Source organism: Hippocampus guttulatus, chromosome 15 (genome assembly GCF_054856545.1).
Source record: "Hippocampus guttulatus isolate MCC_2025c chromosome 15, RoL_Hgut_1.0, whole genome shotgun sequence".
In the NCBI taxonomy this organism is placed as follows: Eukaryota; Metazoa; Chordata; class Actinopteri; order Syngnathiformes; family Syngnathidae; genus Hippocampus; species Hippocampus guttulatus.
In genome coordinates, this window is record NC_141275.1 from 15,545,035 (window position 1) to 15,558,780 (window position 13,746).

The 13,746-nt window shown below is 48.1% G+C and overlaps 2 protein-coding genes across 3 annotated transcripts in view; one reads left to right on the top strand and one right to left on the bottom strand.

Annotated features, from left to right (window-relative positions):
- Positions 1 to 22: 22 nt before the first annotated feature.
- On the bottom strand, positions 23 to 7,546 carry dtx2 (deltex 2, E3 ubiquitin ligase). Of its 2 annotated transcripts, XM_086130436.1 has the most exons (9): positions 6,929 to 7,546; positions 4,958 to 5,597; positions 4,687 to 4,745; positions 3,835 to 4,077; positions 3,337 to 3,404; positions 3,086 to 3,262; positions 2,048 to 2,209; positions 1,873 to 1,962; positions 23 to 1,127 (listed from the first exon to the last, which is right to left on the bottom strand). In XM_086130436.1, exons 1-9 carry the CDS (start codon positions 7,248 to 7,250, stop codon positions 888 to 890), a joined length of 2,001 nt encoding a protein of 666 aa, XP_085986562.1. In that variant the 5' UTR covers positions 7,251 to 7,546; the 3' UTR covers positions 23 to 887. The 2 variants fall into 2 exon arrangements, with proteins under 2 accessions (XP_085986562.1, XP_085986563.1); XM_086130437.1 differs by lacking the exon at positions 3,835 to 4,077.
- A 4,588-nt stretch (positions 7,547 to 12,134) lies between these two features.
- The window catches only part of tmem132e (transmembrane protein 132E), a 131,175-nt gene continuing 129,563 nt past the window's right edge, over positions 12,135 to 13,746 (top strand). Inside the window, exon 1 of the mRNA XM_086130948.1 lies at positions 12,135 to 12,927. Coding sequence (XP_085987074.1) covers positions 12,861 to 12,927 — 67 coding nt within the window. The 5' untranslated portion in view covers positions 12,135 to 12,860. The remainder of the gene's footprint in view (positions 12,928 to 13,746) is intronic.

Genomic DNA, 13,746 nt, shown 5'->3' on the forward strand with positions numbered 1-13,746 from the left:
TCCCGATGGACACCACGGAGTCTTTGTCGTCGTCAATCTTTTTCTCTTTATTGCAGTGACTTGTGCCCAAGAGGCGGGATCATTCGTGTGAGTACAGGAAGTGAGGCCTTGATTGTCACTGTGTGTTGGGAGCGCTTTTGTTGGCTTCTGTCTTCAGACTGACAGTCAGGATAGGGCGTCAAGCTGCGCACGATTCGGCTGCAATGCTAACTGAAGGAGAAATTGCGCCCGTTTCGCTAGCTGATGAGTCCAAAGGATTAAGGTTAGTGAAATGGTGCAGGTTTCTGATTAGGGCGCTAACTAAAGCACAAGAGTGTTAAAGATTATGTGTCTTTAACTGATTTCTGGTCACCACTTGTTTCTTAAATCAATTTCCTACAACCCCCCAAAAGTAGGCTAACGCGACGTCGCTTTGCTACGCTTTCAATTGCATAACTTCCACGCTTGATTTTTTTTTTTCTGACTTTTTAATCACAGTTTTCTGCGCCGTCACAACTAAAGTGCTTTATGAGTTTTGAAGTGCCGGTGTCATCAAGTCAACCGAGCGGGAAAAGTGGCGGTGGGGACAATGTGGATCATGATAGAAATTAAGAATAAAGCGCAGCAACAACAACAAAAATATATATTTTCCGGAATTAGGTTTGTGGGAATGTAACTGCATCGGAACCGTAGCAGAAAGCAGGATATCACCGCAAAAGCACTTGTGTTCACTTCCACACAGAGGGTTGCGCTTCTGGCCTGTTACGGATCTGATATGACTTCCGAAGGTGGAAAAGTTTCTGGGATTTTCTCCCCTATTCCAGTGCTTGTATGGTGATGTTCCCTTCCAGTTGGAGGATGTGATTTTTTTAATTTTTATTTTCCTTTTGGAGAGGGCAGGCAATGACTTAGCTGCTGCAGCCGGGGGCTTTGAGGCAGTCCTCGGTCACGCCCTGCGAGGCCAGCTCCGACAGGACGTTGTCCAGGTAGTTGGGGTCCGGGAAGCCGTGTCCCGACAGGTTGGACATCATCTCCGTCTTGTGGTGAATGCCGTTCCACACCACCGTGTCGGGCTCGCCGGTGGTGCTGGACGTGCCCACCGTGAAGATGAGGCGCCGCATCCACGCCACCTTTAGCAGCTCCAGAACCTTTGGACGCACAAAAAAAAAAAAAAGATGGGAGCATGAGGGGATGAGAATGGGTGGGGTACGTTTTTTTTGCCCTCCGCAGGTAAAACCCAACGGAAACAAACCCTCGGGACACCTTTGACCAGGTTGCAAAATTGAGTCAGCTGTTGGAGCCATTATTTTGCTTGAGCCTAAACCCAATTTTAAAACGAGAAATTGTGCCGCCTGGTGGTCAATATTTTGTGTGCAGGACGGCTGTGAACAATCGGGGTTGATTGGAGCAGGTGCATTCGTTAGACGGAAAAAGTTTGGATGGAAAACTGAATGATTGCAGTTGTTTTTTGGGGGAATCGTTTCAAGTATTCCAAGTCTTTAATTGGACATACTTGTGTGTGCACGGACGGACACAACGCCCCACCCAAACGCAGCAAAACGGACCCTTGGAATGAACCTGGAAACTCAAGTCATCGAAAAGTTAGGTGTTCATTGTTGTTCCGTGTTCAATGTGCAGATTGTTGGACTTGTTAATTGTGAAAAAAGAAGCTGCACACAGGTACTTTGCTAGTTGGGAAAATAGTTTGGAGCATGGAAAGTTGTGGACTACTTTGCCGCGCCGGGTAGATGAAAGCGTCACTGGTTTTGAAGGCTAATTTCGCATCCCATGTTAGCTTTATATGCTAGCTGACATGTCAGGTTTTCCACCTCTCACAGGCCGAGTGTGGCAATGCATCGCTGGTGTCGAAACAGGATTTTGTTGTGTGACTACCTTCCTGCCTTTGTCGCTGTCGGGCAAGAAGCAGAAGCGAGGGAATCCTCGGCAGGTGAAGGGCTGTCCCGGGTTGGGATGCTCCGGACCCTGCGGCGCCAGGACAAAAGGAAGGCGCGATGAGCGCCGGCGTCGAGGACGCGCGTCGTCGACGCCGGCCGAGGGCGCGGCCCACCTGTATTCCCGGCAGGATGCTGTAGATGATCTGGATGGCGCCGCAGTCCGGGTGTCCGGGCAGCGCTTGCGGGATGCTGTAAATCTCCATCTTGCCTTTTGGCTGCGTGCCCGTCTTTTCGCCGTAGATGGTCTTACACGAGGGGCACTGAAGGCTGCCGTCCTGAGGACAAGAAAAGCCGCGTCGGCTTTTGAACGGATCCGTGCAACCCCCGATCGGAGAAGAGCGACTTGACGATCGGCGGCACTTTTGGCGTAAACCACTCCAGAGTTCCCGGAAGACGGGTAGGATTCAACACACGGTGTGTAGCCTTGATTGAATAATATATCCTAAATAAATCCAAAAAGTTTTTAATCAAAGGGAACCATACTCATCTTTCTATTGTCAAAAAAATTCTAACCAGCTTTTTTCCCCCCCTGCATTGTATCTCTAATTCAGATTTTAATCGATAAATAAACTGTTCTTGGAGTACACTCGCATTTTTCTATTATTGAAAAATAATACAAATGTTCTGATAGTTTGATTTTAAAGTACGAATGAGTCTTTGGCACAACATTTTAGAACAAAATTTATGTTCTTCAAACTACTTTGAAACGAAATCAATTATTTACATAAGCGTATGTTCCGATTCATTTGGATTTTAGCCCAACCGCATAATTGCCACGCTCATATTTTTGGAAAAACATTTATTTGATTGGTCTGCAGACAGCACGCTCAAAACGACTTTGGCATTGATGCTATCGGGCTCACGAGTTATGAACTTCAAATCCAAAAATCACACATTCGACCGATGAACAATTTGGATGCCCGGGAATTGATTGGAAAAATTGTTTACATTAATAATTTTTTGATTGTATATATTAAAAAACAAAACAAAAAAACATTCTTGTATTTTTACATTATCTGGAACAAAAAATTTAGAATTGACTTCCTCTCCACGGATTGCGCCAGGAATCGGAAGTGCTTTCGGCGCAAAGCACTTGAGCGTCACGGAAACGCAGCCTCCTTTTGGAGGCGTGGCCCCTCGGCAGCTCGTACCTTGGTGCCGTTGTTGTACATGGCCAGCATGCAGAGCATATGCAGGGTGTGCCCGCACTTGACAAACTTCCCCACAGCGTCCGGCAAGATGCCCTGCCCGCCTTCCCCCGCCGTCGCCGGGGGCTGCGTCTCGTAGCCGGAGGGATTGGACAGTTGATCCATGCAGATGATGCAGTCCTGCCGGGCGGAAGGAACGGAAGGTGTCAGAGAGAAAAAAATAAAAATTGGGCAACACGCCAGCCGGGAGCTACCTCGTCCGGGACGCCGGGCACCACCTCCATGTAATGCCGGATCACCTCCTCGGCTCTCTGACTGGAAGCTGAAACAAAAGATGGCTTTCGGAATCCTGCCCTGGAACTTTGCAACGTCGTTCACCGCTCGTTTTTTGCCCGGTGAGCAAAAGGCAGTCGGCGGGGAACGCCGACGACACGTTCAAAGGTGGGAAATGAGGAGGAGGCGGGTGAGGAAGACTTGCTGATGCTGATGCGGGACACTGCCAATTGGGTTCGAGAGTGCCGGGATTGAATGCGGCCGTGACCGCCCCCCCCCCCCCCACCCACCCCGAATACGACAATCGTGCCTTTTTCGTATCGCTGGCTTGTGTGGGCAGCACCGCGATGGAAAAGGGAAGGATGGATGACGCAAGCACAAGACAAAATGTGGGGACGGGGGACGGAAACACGAGGACCGATGGAGCCGAGGAGAGAGTCCTCCAAGGCGAGGGGGGGCGGGGGCGGCGTGGTAGCTACCTCTCCTGTGCTGCCTCTTGGCTCTCTTAATTGAGCCGCCGCTGCCGCCGCCGGGGGGCTTGCTGGGCCGGCCGGAGGGGGGGAACTGGACGGGAGGCGCAAGCGGCGGCGGGAGCGCAAATTGCTGGGGCGGCAGATGCTGATGCGGCGGAGGAGGAGGCGGCGGCGGCTGCGGGAGGGGGGCGGCGGCGGTGGTGAAGTGCACGCCCAGTCCGACCGCTGACATCAAAATGGAGGCCATGCCTGGAGCGGGGCGAGGTGGAGGGGGAGGGGGGGGGGCGAGGTGGGGCGGGGCCAGGGTGGGGCAAAGCGGGTGAGGCGCAGGAGCAGAAAGGAACACATTCAAAAATAAAAACGGATGAGATGGAGCTGCCAAAGGTGCTCCGACCCCCTCCGAGAAAAAAAACTAAACAACCCCCCCCCCTCCAAGTTTCTCCAAATCCCCAAACTATGATGATTTTCTTGTAGGTCTTTGTGCATTTTTTGATTGTGTATTTTGACATCATGCGAAAATCGTTTTCTATGACGTGACGGCAATTTGAAAATTTGTGTACAGCGCCTGCTCATTTATTCTGATTGATGTGGAAAAAGTGTTGAGACCATCTGAAATGTTTCATTTTTCTTCTTTCTCTGCAGAACACCCGTCATGGCTCCTGATTGACTTTCTCAAGCTGCGTGTTAGAAGGAAGCAGAGGGAGAGCAGAGGCGCAAAAAAACTGATTCGAAATCACCCGGGAATTAAAGAGAAAAAAAAAAGCAGAGCGCAGAGGGGGGGGGGGGGGGGGGGCGAAGATGGTCCGTGTAGACGGGAAGCCTTTTGAGGGCTTTTTTTGTTTGTTTGTTTTCTTTCACCTGCCAGGGCCGAGCTGACACTGGTGGATCCGTTGATCTGAACGGGGATGGAAGGAACGCTGGCAGAGGGAAAGAAAGAGGGGGGGGGGGGGGGAGAAAAGACACGCGGTCAGTCGACAAAGTCCCGATCAACTTGATCGACCCAATCAAAATTTGGCCTCGGCCGTGTGAAATCACAGATTAGCGATCGTTTGGCATTTTTCAGCTCATTTTCTCTTTTAAACAAATCTGTCTCCGTTCAAGAAGAGAAGACCGGACGCGTCCCACCAACCTGAGGCCGTTGGCACCCGAGGGGCTGCTCAGAAGCGGCGCGGCGAGCTGGCTAGCAGAATGCGGCGGGGGCCAGGGGGTGCCCCAAGACATCCCGCCGACTGAGAGAGGCCTGCGGGGGTACGGCGAGTACACGGAGGTGGGATGCGCCGCCGCCGCCGCCACCCTGCCGGTCCCCTGCAGGCTGGGCCGGTTCAGGCTGCCCGACGAGAAGGAGTGACGGGACCGGCTGGGCATGGGCCCCGTGGCCCCGTGGCTAAGACACTGCTGGCAGGAGCAGGCCGGGCCCCCGGATGAGGAAGAGGGCGCGCCGGTAGGTAGCGCCGAGGGCCCCGAGGGGATGGCCGGGGGTCCGAAGGAGGCCAGCGGGTAGGGCAGGTTGCACTGCCGCCGCACCTGCCGCCTGAAGCCCGACGACTTGTTGACTTGGGCCAGGGAGGTGAGGTCCACGATGTAGTTGTGGCCGTGCGGGCCCAGGTCGGCCGTGCCCTGTCGGGCCTGGTAGCTGTGCTCCAGGAGGATGGACGTGCGCGTCTCGTACGGCGTCCAGCCGCCCTCGTCGTTGACCCACTCCCAGTACACGCCGCTGCCCAGGCCCGACGACTGCGCGAATAGGGAGCGCCGCACCGATCGAGTCTTCCCTGGAAAACATCGCACGAAATTCGGCGCTTAGCCTTGCCGCCGCGCTGCAAAGAGCCCCTTTCTACCCACGTTCTTGCTGCTGTAGGCTGTAAATTTCCCCAGTGTGGGACAAATAAAGGATATCTTTTTCCAGTTGTCACTCGGTGGCTTTTATTCCGCTTGACTCTTATTAGTTGCCTGGTACTCCCTGTGGCTGGAGTCTCTCCAAAAGACGCCGCGGCCCAATTAATAAGAGCCACAAAAAACATGCGGCTTGATTTTGTGCCTGCAACTACTGCTACTATTGAAAGACAACCAATATCATAAAAAACAAAAAACAAATAAGCGACAATTGGGTCAAAAAGGTGCCGTCCGCCCATCCTCCCTTTTGACACAAGATAGTGATATTTTTTCGTCTTTACTCTTAACACTAAAATTGTGGTGGGGGTTTTTTTTTTGGGTGAAGTGGAATGCGTAATGGCATTTCAGTTCGTTTCAAGGGGCAGTAGTGATTTAATAAACTAAAATCAGTTACGAGCTGATGGAACAAGTTAACCATTCGACACCTTAACGTTTGGTAAATGTTTAAACTTTTTTTTTTTAAAGTTGCACCACTTCAGTTCTTTTTCATCATTTCCAGTTCAACTCGACAAGTTGTAAAGAATATAGTTACCTTTTTTCATAAAATTCAGCCTATTCGCCTTTAACCCTGGAGAACCCAGGTCCAATTTGGCCCCTATAAATTCTGCTACTCAAATGAATCCAAAAGGGTCCGATTTGGCCCTAATCCTAAATTAGAATTAAAGCATTGACTATTTGAAAAAACATATTTTGGTGTTCAGTGAACATATAGCAGTCATTTAATGTATAATCCATCATTTTCCAAATAAGAAAAAGCTTCTTGGGTTCTGCAGGGTTAAATTGACCAATCTGAAGACTGTGGGTGGGGAAGAAAATGCCTAAAAGACTAAATGTGTCAAAGGACGACTCAACAACTAACGTGCACGTAAATTTAAGTGTTTGTTCTGACAACTAGTCAACCGCCGTAGTTGGTCCCCCCCCCCCCCCCCCACACCCCTCATTTTGGACGTAAAGTTCTCGCATTTTCACGAAAACTGGTCAAACGTAGACATTTACACGTCGACCCTCAACCCCGCGCCCCTTGTCGACCAAATCCACAAGTCCGACTTTTTGCCTGTTTTTTCCGGTTAATCCGGCGGAGCAGCTGTGTCAACATTCCGATGACAACAACAACAAGCGCGTCCGTCATCAAGGCTAACGCGCGACGCTACTTAGCAGGCCCTTTAAATTGTAGCTCCAACACACACTGGAAGATGTTCCGATAACTGACCGGTGTCCTGTCTGAACTGCTTCAAGCTGGCCACGTCGATGAGATACGGCGACAGGCCGGGGTCCGACTGTCCCAGGCAGATGGTGGCGGCGGCGGGTGCGCCGCCCCGGTGGCCTCGCGGCGACAGGCAGCGCTCGATGTAGGCGCTCACCTGGCCGCTGTACGGCCGCCAGTGGCCCAGATCGTCCTGCCATTCCCACACGGCTATCATGGGCTGCGACTGGCCGGAGGACGGGGACGGGACCGGGACCGCGGCCACCGCCGCCGAGGGCCCGCTGCGGGAGCCGTTGACCCGCGCGCAGGAGCCGGACACAATCGCCATCGTCGATCGGCTGCGCTTGAGCTTTAGCTCGACGCTAACGTCAACTGTGGAGCCTCGACGAAGAAAGGCTAAGCTAGCTGGGTTCGTTGAAGAACACCATGACGAACGCGTTAAAACCCCGTTTATGGCAACTAACGCAACATTTGGTCACTTAATATTCATATTCAAATACATATGTGAGCAAAGCTGCGAGGCGCCCGAGGAAGGGCGAGACGCTCAACGTTGTTGCTTTCTTTCCTTGTTTTTTCTTTCTTTTTGTGACAGCGTTGCCAGGGTGCTTTCGTTCCGTCTCACTGCTGCCTTCAAAGACTCGGAAAATCTTTTTAAAATCCAGCACTGGGATAGTGTTAATCGTTTTGTGGAGTTACATCTATACGTTTTCTAGATTAAAAAAATCACACAAAAAAGCAGCACGATTAATTTCAGATTTAAAAAAAATAATTACATATTTTATTCGTTAAAAAAAAGCAAGTGGCACTGTTTCCAATTGTACGCAAAGGCAGCATTTTCTTCTTCTCTGGTGACAAACGTCTCCATTGTCCAAGCCCATTTTGGCTCAGTGTCAGCTTCGCTGCTGCCCCTGGCTGGCCGTATTTAGCTATGACACACCTGATGGCCATCCATTTGTCATTGAAAAACATGGAATAGTAATCTTGAAAAAATATGAATAATAAAATAAAACAATGCATAACAATACAATTTGATAATATTAAAAATAATAAATTCAATGCTAAATATATGGAGGTCAATTATTTGAGTGGAAAAAGCTAAGATGAAATTGGAGCGTGGATGCAGGGACAGCGAAACCGCGCTTTTTTTGTTCATGGATTGACTTTCACAATTTTGTCCATTTGCAGATACTTTTTGGGCTGGGTGACAAAGCTAATACAATATATGTTTTAGCGCCCTCTGTTGGCATTTTGCAGCAAAGCACCTAAAAAGAGCGAAAAACAATGATACCAGTTAAAGCACTACTTTAGTCCAAATCAAACTCCTTCGGCACTTGATCATAGTTCCTTGGCAGGCAGCAAGACGCCCCAAAGATGGTGCCAAAGTCATACTTTTGGCGTGAATAAGTGTGATTTTCAGTGAATAGTGAATGTCAGATTTTTAAAAAATGGTGTAATTGCGATGGCGAACCGTGAATAGGCTGGGGCCTCATGTAATCGTGAGGAATGATGATTCGGGGGCCAAGAGGGGTAAAGAATGTGAGGAGCGTCTGCAGGTGTTACGCCCGACAGGCACACCTGCGCCACAAGGGAGATTCTTTGTGGAGCAACGCATTGAGCGGGAGGACAGGTGGCGCAAAATGAACAGCTGCGGAAAGACACGGGATCAAAGAAGGTAAAATAAGTACACTGTTAGCATGGCCGCCGAACACCTTTCATTAGTGCTTATCGGCACATGTCATCGCATTTTTGGAGCGTTTGTTATTCGTCGTCTGCGTACGACCATGATTTTGAATACAGTGATGCCTTGAGATATGAGTGGCTCCCCTTACGAATTTGTCATCCTTCGGCTGATTATTATTATTTTTGCCGCTGTATGCTGGCAGTGAACTCAACTTCACAACATAATCTTCTTCCCCAGCTCCTAAAACAGACCAAGCTGGGTTTTTTTTTTTTACATTCCCGGGTGAAACTTGCTGTCAAACTCAACAAGAAAAAAATGTGTTGTGTTTTGAAAAGCAACCACATAGCTTTGCCTTTGTAAATTCCATTTAGCGTAATGCTAACACATGATGCAAAATGCCATTGACGGCCTGGCATAGAGTTTTGGTGGTGCGGTGCTGAGAAAAAGTGGTGAGGTGTGGCACTTGTATGCGGATATGGTGAGGCATGGCGCCTATTAGCGCAGAAGCAATTATTTGAAGAAATGTTATGATGGCCAAACAGCAGGGCAGTGTCAGGCAACTATTCGGGGGCCGGCATTTATGAGGAGTAATTACAGCCACAGAGTAACACGGCCTGGTTTGGTTGTTGTTCCTGAGGAGAAACAAGAAGGTGTGTATTTCAGGTGTGGTGCTTATTTATTTTGCTATGGTGTTTTCCAAAACAAATCATGACGTCGGAGTTGTTTTTTTTTTTAAGTTGGACGCAAAGGATTTTTTTTTCATTCTTAGTAAGTGCGAAACCACCCTACTTAAGTGAAAGTGAAGAAGATTACTGTAATTTGGGACTCTTAACGACTTTCAGAGGTAAGGGACTCATTATTAGTCATTGTGAATCAAGGCGAGGTGTGTTACTTATTTAACTGAAGGTAACCGTGTGTGTGCGCGCGTGTGTTTAACGTGAAGAGAGTCGAAGGCATTTACTAAGGGCAAGGCATTCATTATTAGCAGTAATTGTGATCACTATTTTGTTTCCCTCCCCAAGTGTCTATTAAACACGTGACTCGTAATTGAAAGTGTTGGGGATTCGTTTTGGACTCTGACCGCGGAGATTACCAAGCGACTATTGCAGCTAAGGCATATAGTGGCAGTCATAATTCCACACGGCCCCTTCGGTGCTGTGTTCAACTGCCCGTTGATTCCGTCACGCTCAAATAAAAAGCAAATGATGTGCGACAGCTGTCCTCTGCATTGAGTTTTGTTGTTGTCAATTTTTGATGAGGCACACCGTCGCTTGGCAAGAACCCCGTGTGCAAGCGGCGAACAATTAAAAAGCTAAACGACTGAGTGGCGCGTTAATTGCGCATCTTGTGGGCAGTGCAACATGCTGGTGAGTCGGAAATCAGACGGAGAAGAAGGGGGAAAAAAAAAACAACAGATGCAAAAAGCAAATGCTTTCTTTTTAACACCTCGCGCCGAGGCGGCAGCTGTTACGTTAATTGAATTCAGCTTCATTTCATTGAGTTGAATTTGCCTTTGTGCCTTAAAGACTGAGGCTGTCAGGTTACGCGATTAGCTTGTCGGTATAATCACAATGATCATTAAAAAAAAAAAAAAAAAAGAATGAAATGAATTTTAGATATTTTTTCATGGCCTATTTTCCCACAAGTGCGATTTATGCTAGCTGGCAAAATGTCCAGTGGCATTGCTGCGATGTCATCCAAGCTGCTCGCTGCCTTTTTGCAGCCTTTTTTTTTCTTCTTCTGGTCTACGTTTTCTTTCTGATCCTAATATTAATAACAACGGGGTGTGTTTGTCTGCGGCAGGGTGCTGCTGCAGCCCTTGTCACACGCCGAGTGAGTTACGGGGGACACTACCCCTGACGCATTGTCCTTGTCGTGGAGAACGCGGCAGTTCTTTGATGTGACGTTTTGTATTCAAGACTTGAAACGGGACTGAAAACGGCCTGAAATAGCAAGATGACGTTGGTACGGAGAGGGACACTTGAGCTTCACTTTCAAGGGGGGAATATTTCTTTGATCTCAAGATGGTTGTTTATTTAGTTTCACCTTATTTTTACATAAAATCCGATTCTGTGAATTTAAAAAGATGGAGTAAGGTCATACTTTGTTGATAGAAAATCTGAAGAAGAAAAAAAAAAACACCTTACCTTTCTGAGCTCCTCCGCACCTGTCCGGTGCCTCAGGACTGCCGACCAGACACTATAAGAGGTACCAAGAACCAAGCGGAGGCTCAGAAGGGATGGAGCCGTTTCCGTTGCTGGTCCCTCTCTTTGGAATGACCTTCCACTGAACACTCAGCAAACCGCCCCTCGCTGCCCATCTTTAGAACTAATCTCAAAACTCATTTCAATTCTTTGGCTTTTGACTCAGCATGACTCAGATTTGATTTTTAGTTTGACTGATTTTGTGGTTTTGACTGTCTTTGTTATTAATTTTTTTTTTGTTGTATATGTGATATTTGCTCCACAGCACTTTGTGTACAGCGGTGGTTGTTTTAAAGTGTTCTATAAATACAGTTGAGTTGAGTTGGGCGTTGTCCCAGCAAACAATAAAAATGGAAGATTTTGGTTAAGGGTATCCTTATTATCAAAGTGAAAATAAATGTTCAAGAATATGGACATTTGGGGGCTGTAAAATTCTTTGGCTGTAAAATTGTTGCACTGTGACTCCAACGAACCTGCATGGATTTAGGAACATTCAGAACAAGATTCTCAAGCCTCTTAGGCAGGGGCCACCATCATTAAAGTTGCCTGCGTGTTGTAGCCACATTTTATGATGCCATTAACTTATTTTTACACTTGTAAATCACAACTGGATAGCCATTAGCCTCACAGTTAACCTCTTTAATCGCCGTCATTTTACTCAAAAGTAAAAAAAAAAAAAAAAAAGTATAAAGAAAAAAAGTAACAAGTAACATTGGCTGCAACCATTAATACACGCATTAGTGGCGCGACTCCATGAAATCAATGCTCCGTTCATCAATAATATCGCACCATCTTCAGCCAACTAAGGACAACCAGGCTAGCTGGCTCGTCCACCACTCTCGAAATTCCTTTTTTTTGGGGGGGGGGGGGGGGGTCTCTGAGGCTTCCTCAAACTCAGCGTACTTAATATGGGCAACCAAATTCCGAAAATGGGCACTTCCGGTTTATGAAATAAGAGTCACCCTCTCAACCAAAGACTTGTGTTTTGCAATGACGGTATAGTTCCAAGAATTAAACAAAAATATGAAAATAAATATTTTGAAATGATGTAGTTTTAAATGGTCCCTACATTTTGACTACGATTTGTGAATTGATAGTCAGCTTTGTCGCTATCTTGTGACATCACAGTATTTGTAAAAGCCAAAAGAGTTGGAAAAAAAACCCCAATTATGCCCCCCTCACCCGACACCTACTAATAGTTTTATTTTGACAGCGTTAACCGGAACTCTGCCGTATAACATATTAGCATTGGCGACTCAAGACAGCTTTCTAGTCAGTAAGGTGAGCACGTTCACTTTGAAAGCACTTCAAGAGCTGGAACCGGCGACTCTACCCGTCACCCTCTTCGCTCCTCTCCATTAAAACAGCCTGGCCAGACGACCACCAGTTCGGGTGCCCATGACCATGAGTCCAGAGACCGCTCGTTCCATGAAAGAAGCGTGGAGAGTTGGTAGTACTCCGGTGACCGCGACAATGCTCCGCGCCGCCCGTCTTCACAATACCAAAGTAAAACTGGAATAAGCGGAGGAAAAAACTCGCCGGACTTTACTGGGTTCTTTTTCCCCCCCACTGGACAACGAGCTACATACCGAGTGGGCCAGCGAACCTGCTAGTCGGTCGTGACCACCGACCATTTTTTTCCTCCCAAAAATGCACTTCCAGCTCCGCGTCCTTCCTCGGAAGATGCCCGAGAAGTGTGAGTGACAGGTCGGCCACGGCGGTGCAGCTTCACCCGGTGTTCCTTCCCCCTCAAGAAACTATTTCTTAAAACCATATACCTCCATTATAGTATACCCTTTTCATTTCATGAAACCATTTTCAGCTTGGAAGACGACATTTTTTTGTGTGATTTATGATTTTTTTGGGTGTCGCTTCGGAACTTCCAAAAGGGGGGCGCAAAACACTCTTTTTTTGGCCGGGAGAGGACGCACATCGACGGGGCTCCGGTTGGTGAAGCTCCCCGGTCAGGGAACCAATCAACCATCCATCGATCCACCTGAGAGAGAATCACTCATTCTGGGATTAAAACATTCCACCTGCTGGGGATTCTACCATGTCAACCGCACGGGATTGCACACGGATGCTCTTCATCTACGTGGTGATGGAGGCTCTTTCATGTGGTGAGTAGCCCGCCCCCCCACCCGCATCGGTGCGAATACCCCCCCCCCCCCCCCCCCATTGCTACCCCCCACCCTTCCACTTCTTTCCAGTGGGAATCGCAATTGTGTTGCATAGAGAAGTGATAGTGCCAAATTTGTGCAACTGCAGAGGCAGCTGCTGCTGCTCCGATTGGTCACTCTGGGCGATGGACGCATTGCAAATGCTGTCACACTTTTTTTTTTGGGTGGTGGTGAGGAATGACACAAAGCGAATACGGTGGACAAACAAATGAAAACGCCAGTTATGTCACAAATGTATCATTGTAACTAGATCCCTGTCTTGGTGCCTCTTATACAAGAGATAATCCTAGTCGTCGTCTGTCCCATATCCACCAGTGGATGCACGAAGACGATCTTAAAGCATGGAAAAAAGAAAAAAATCGGAGTGCCGGTGCAAAGACTGCAAATGGTGTGGCTTTTCGGCACGAGTTGACATGTAGGAAGGAGTAGAGGTCTTGAATGACATTATGGACATGGGTGTGGTAAGAGATCAATCTTGGTATTAGGTGTGGAAATGGGATCGATATTGCTAGAGGCAAGACTTCCAGTATGGACATGGATGTGGGTAAGGGATGTGAACTGTGTTCCCGGACTCTGTCACAGGGATGAAACTTTGACTCCAGCAGAGAGACATGATCTCCTAGAAAACCCAGTTGACATGGAATCAGACACAGGGACACGATTGTTTTCATTTGGGTCTAGACTGGACTGATACATTGTGGACTAAACAGATGGCTAAGAAAGAATTCCTTAACTCATTCACTGGCAGCCCATGGTAAA

Coding starts and splice junctions, on each gene's coding strand:
- dtx2 (XM_086130436.1), bottom strand. CDS start 7,250: ATGGCGATTGTGTCCGGCTCCTGCGCGCGGGTCAACGGCTCCCGCAGC. Junction 1,963..2,047: donor GCATCCTGCCGGGAATACAG/GTGGGCCGCGCC, acceptor CTGGCGCCGCAG/GGTCCGGAGCATCCCAACCC. Junction 1,128..1,872: donor ACAGCGACAAAGGCAGGAAG/GTAGTCACACAA, acceptor GTGCGTCCAAAG/GTTCTGGAGCTGCTAAAGGT.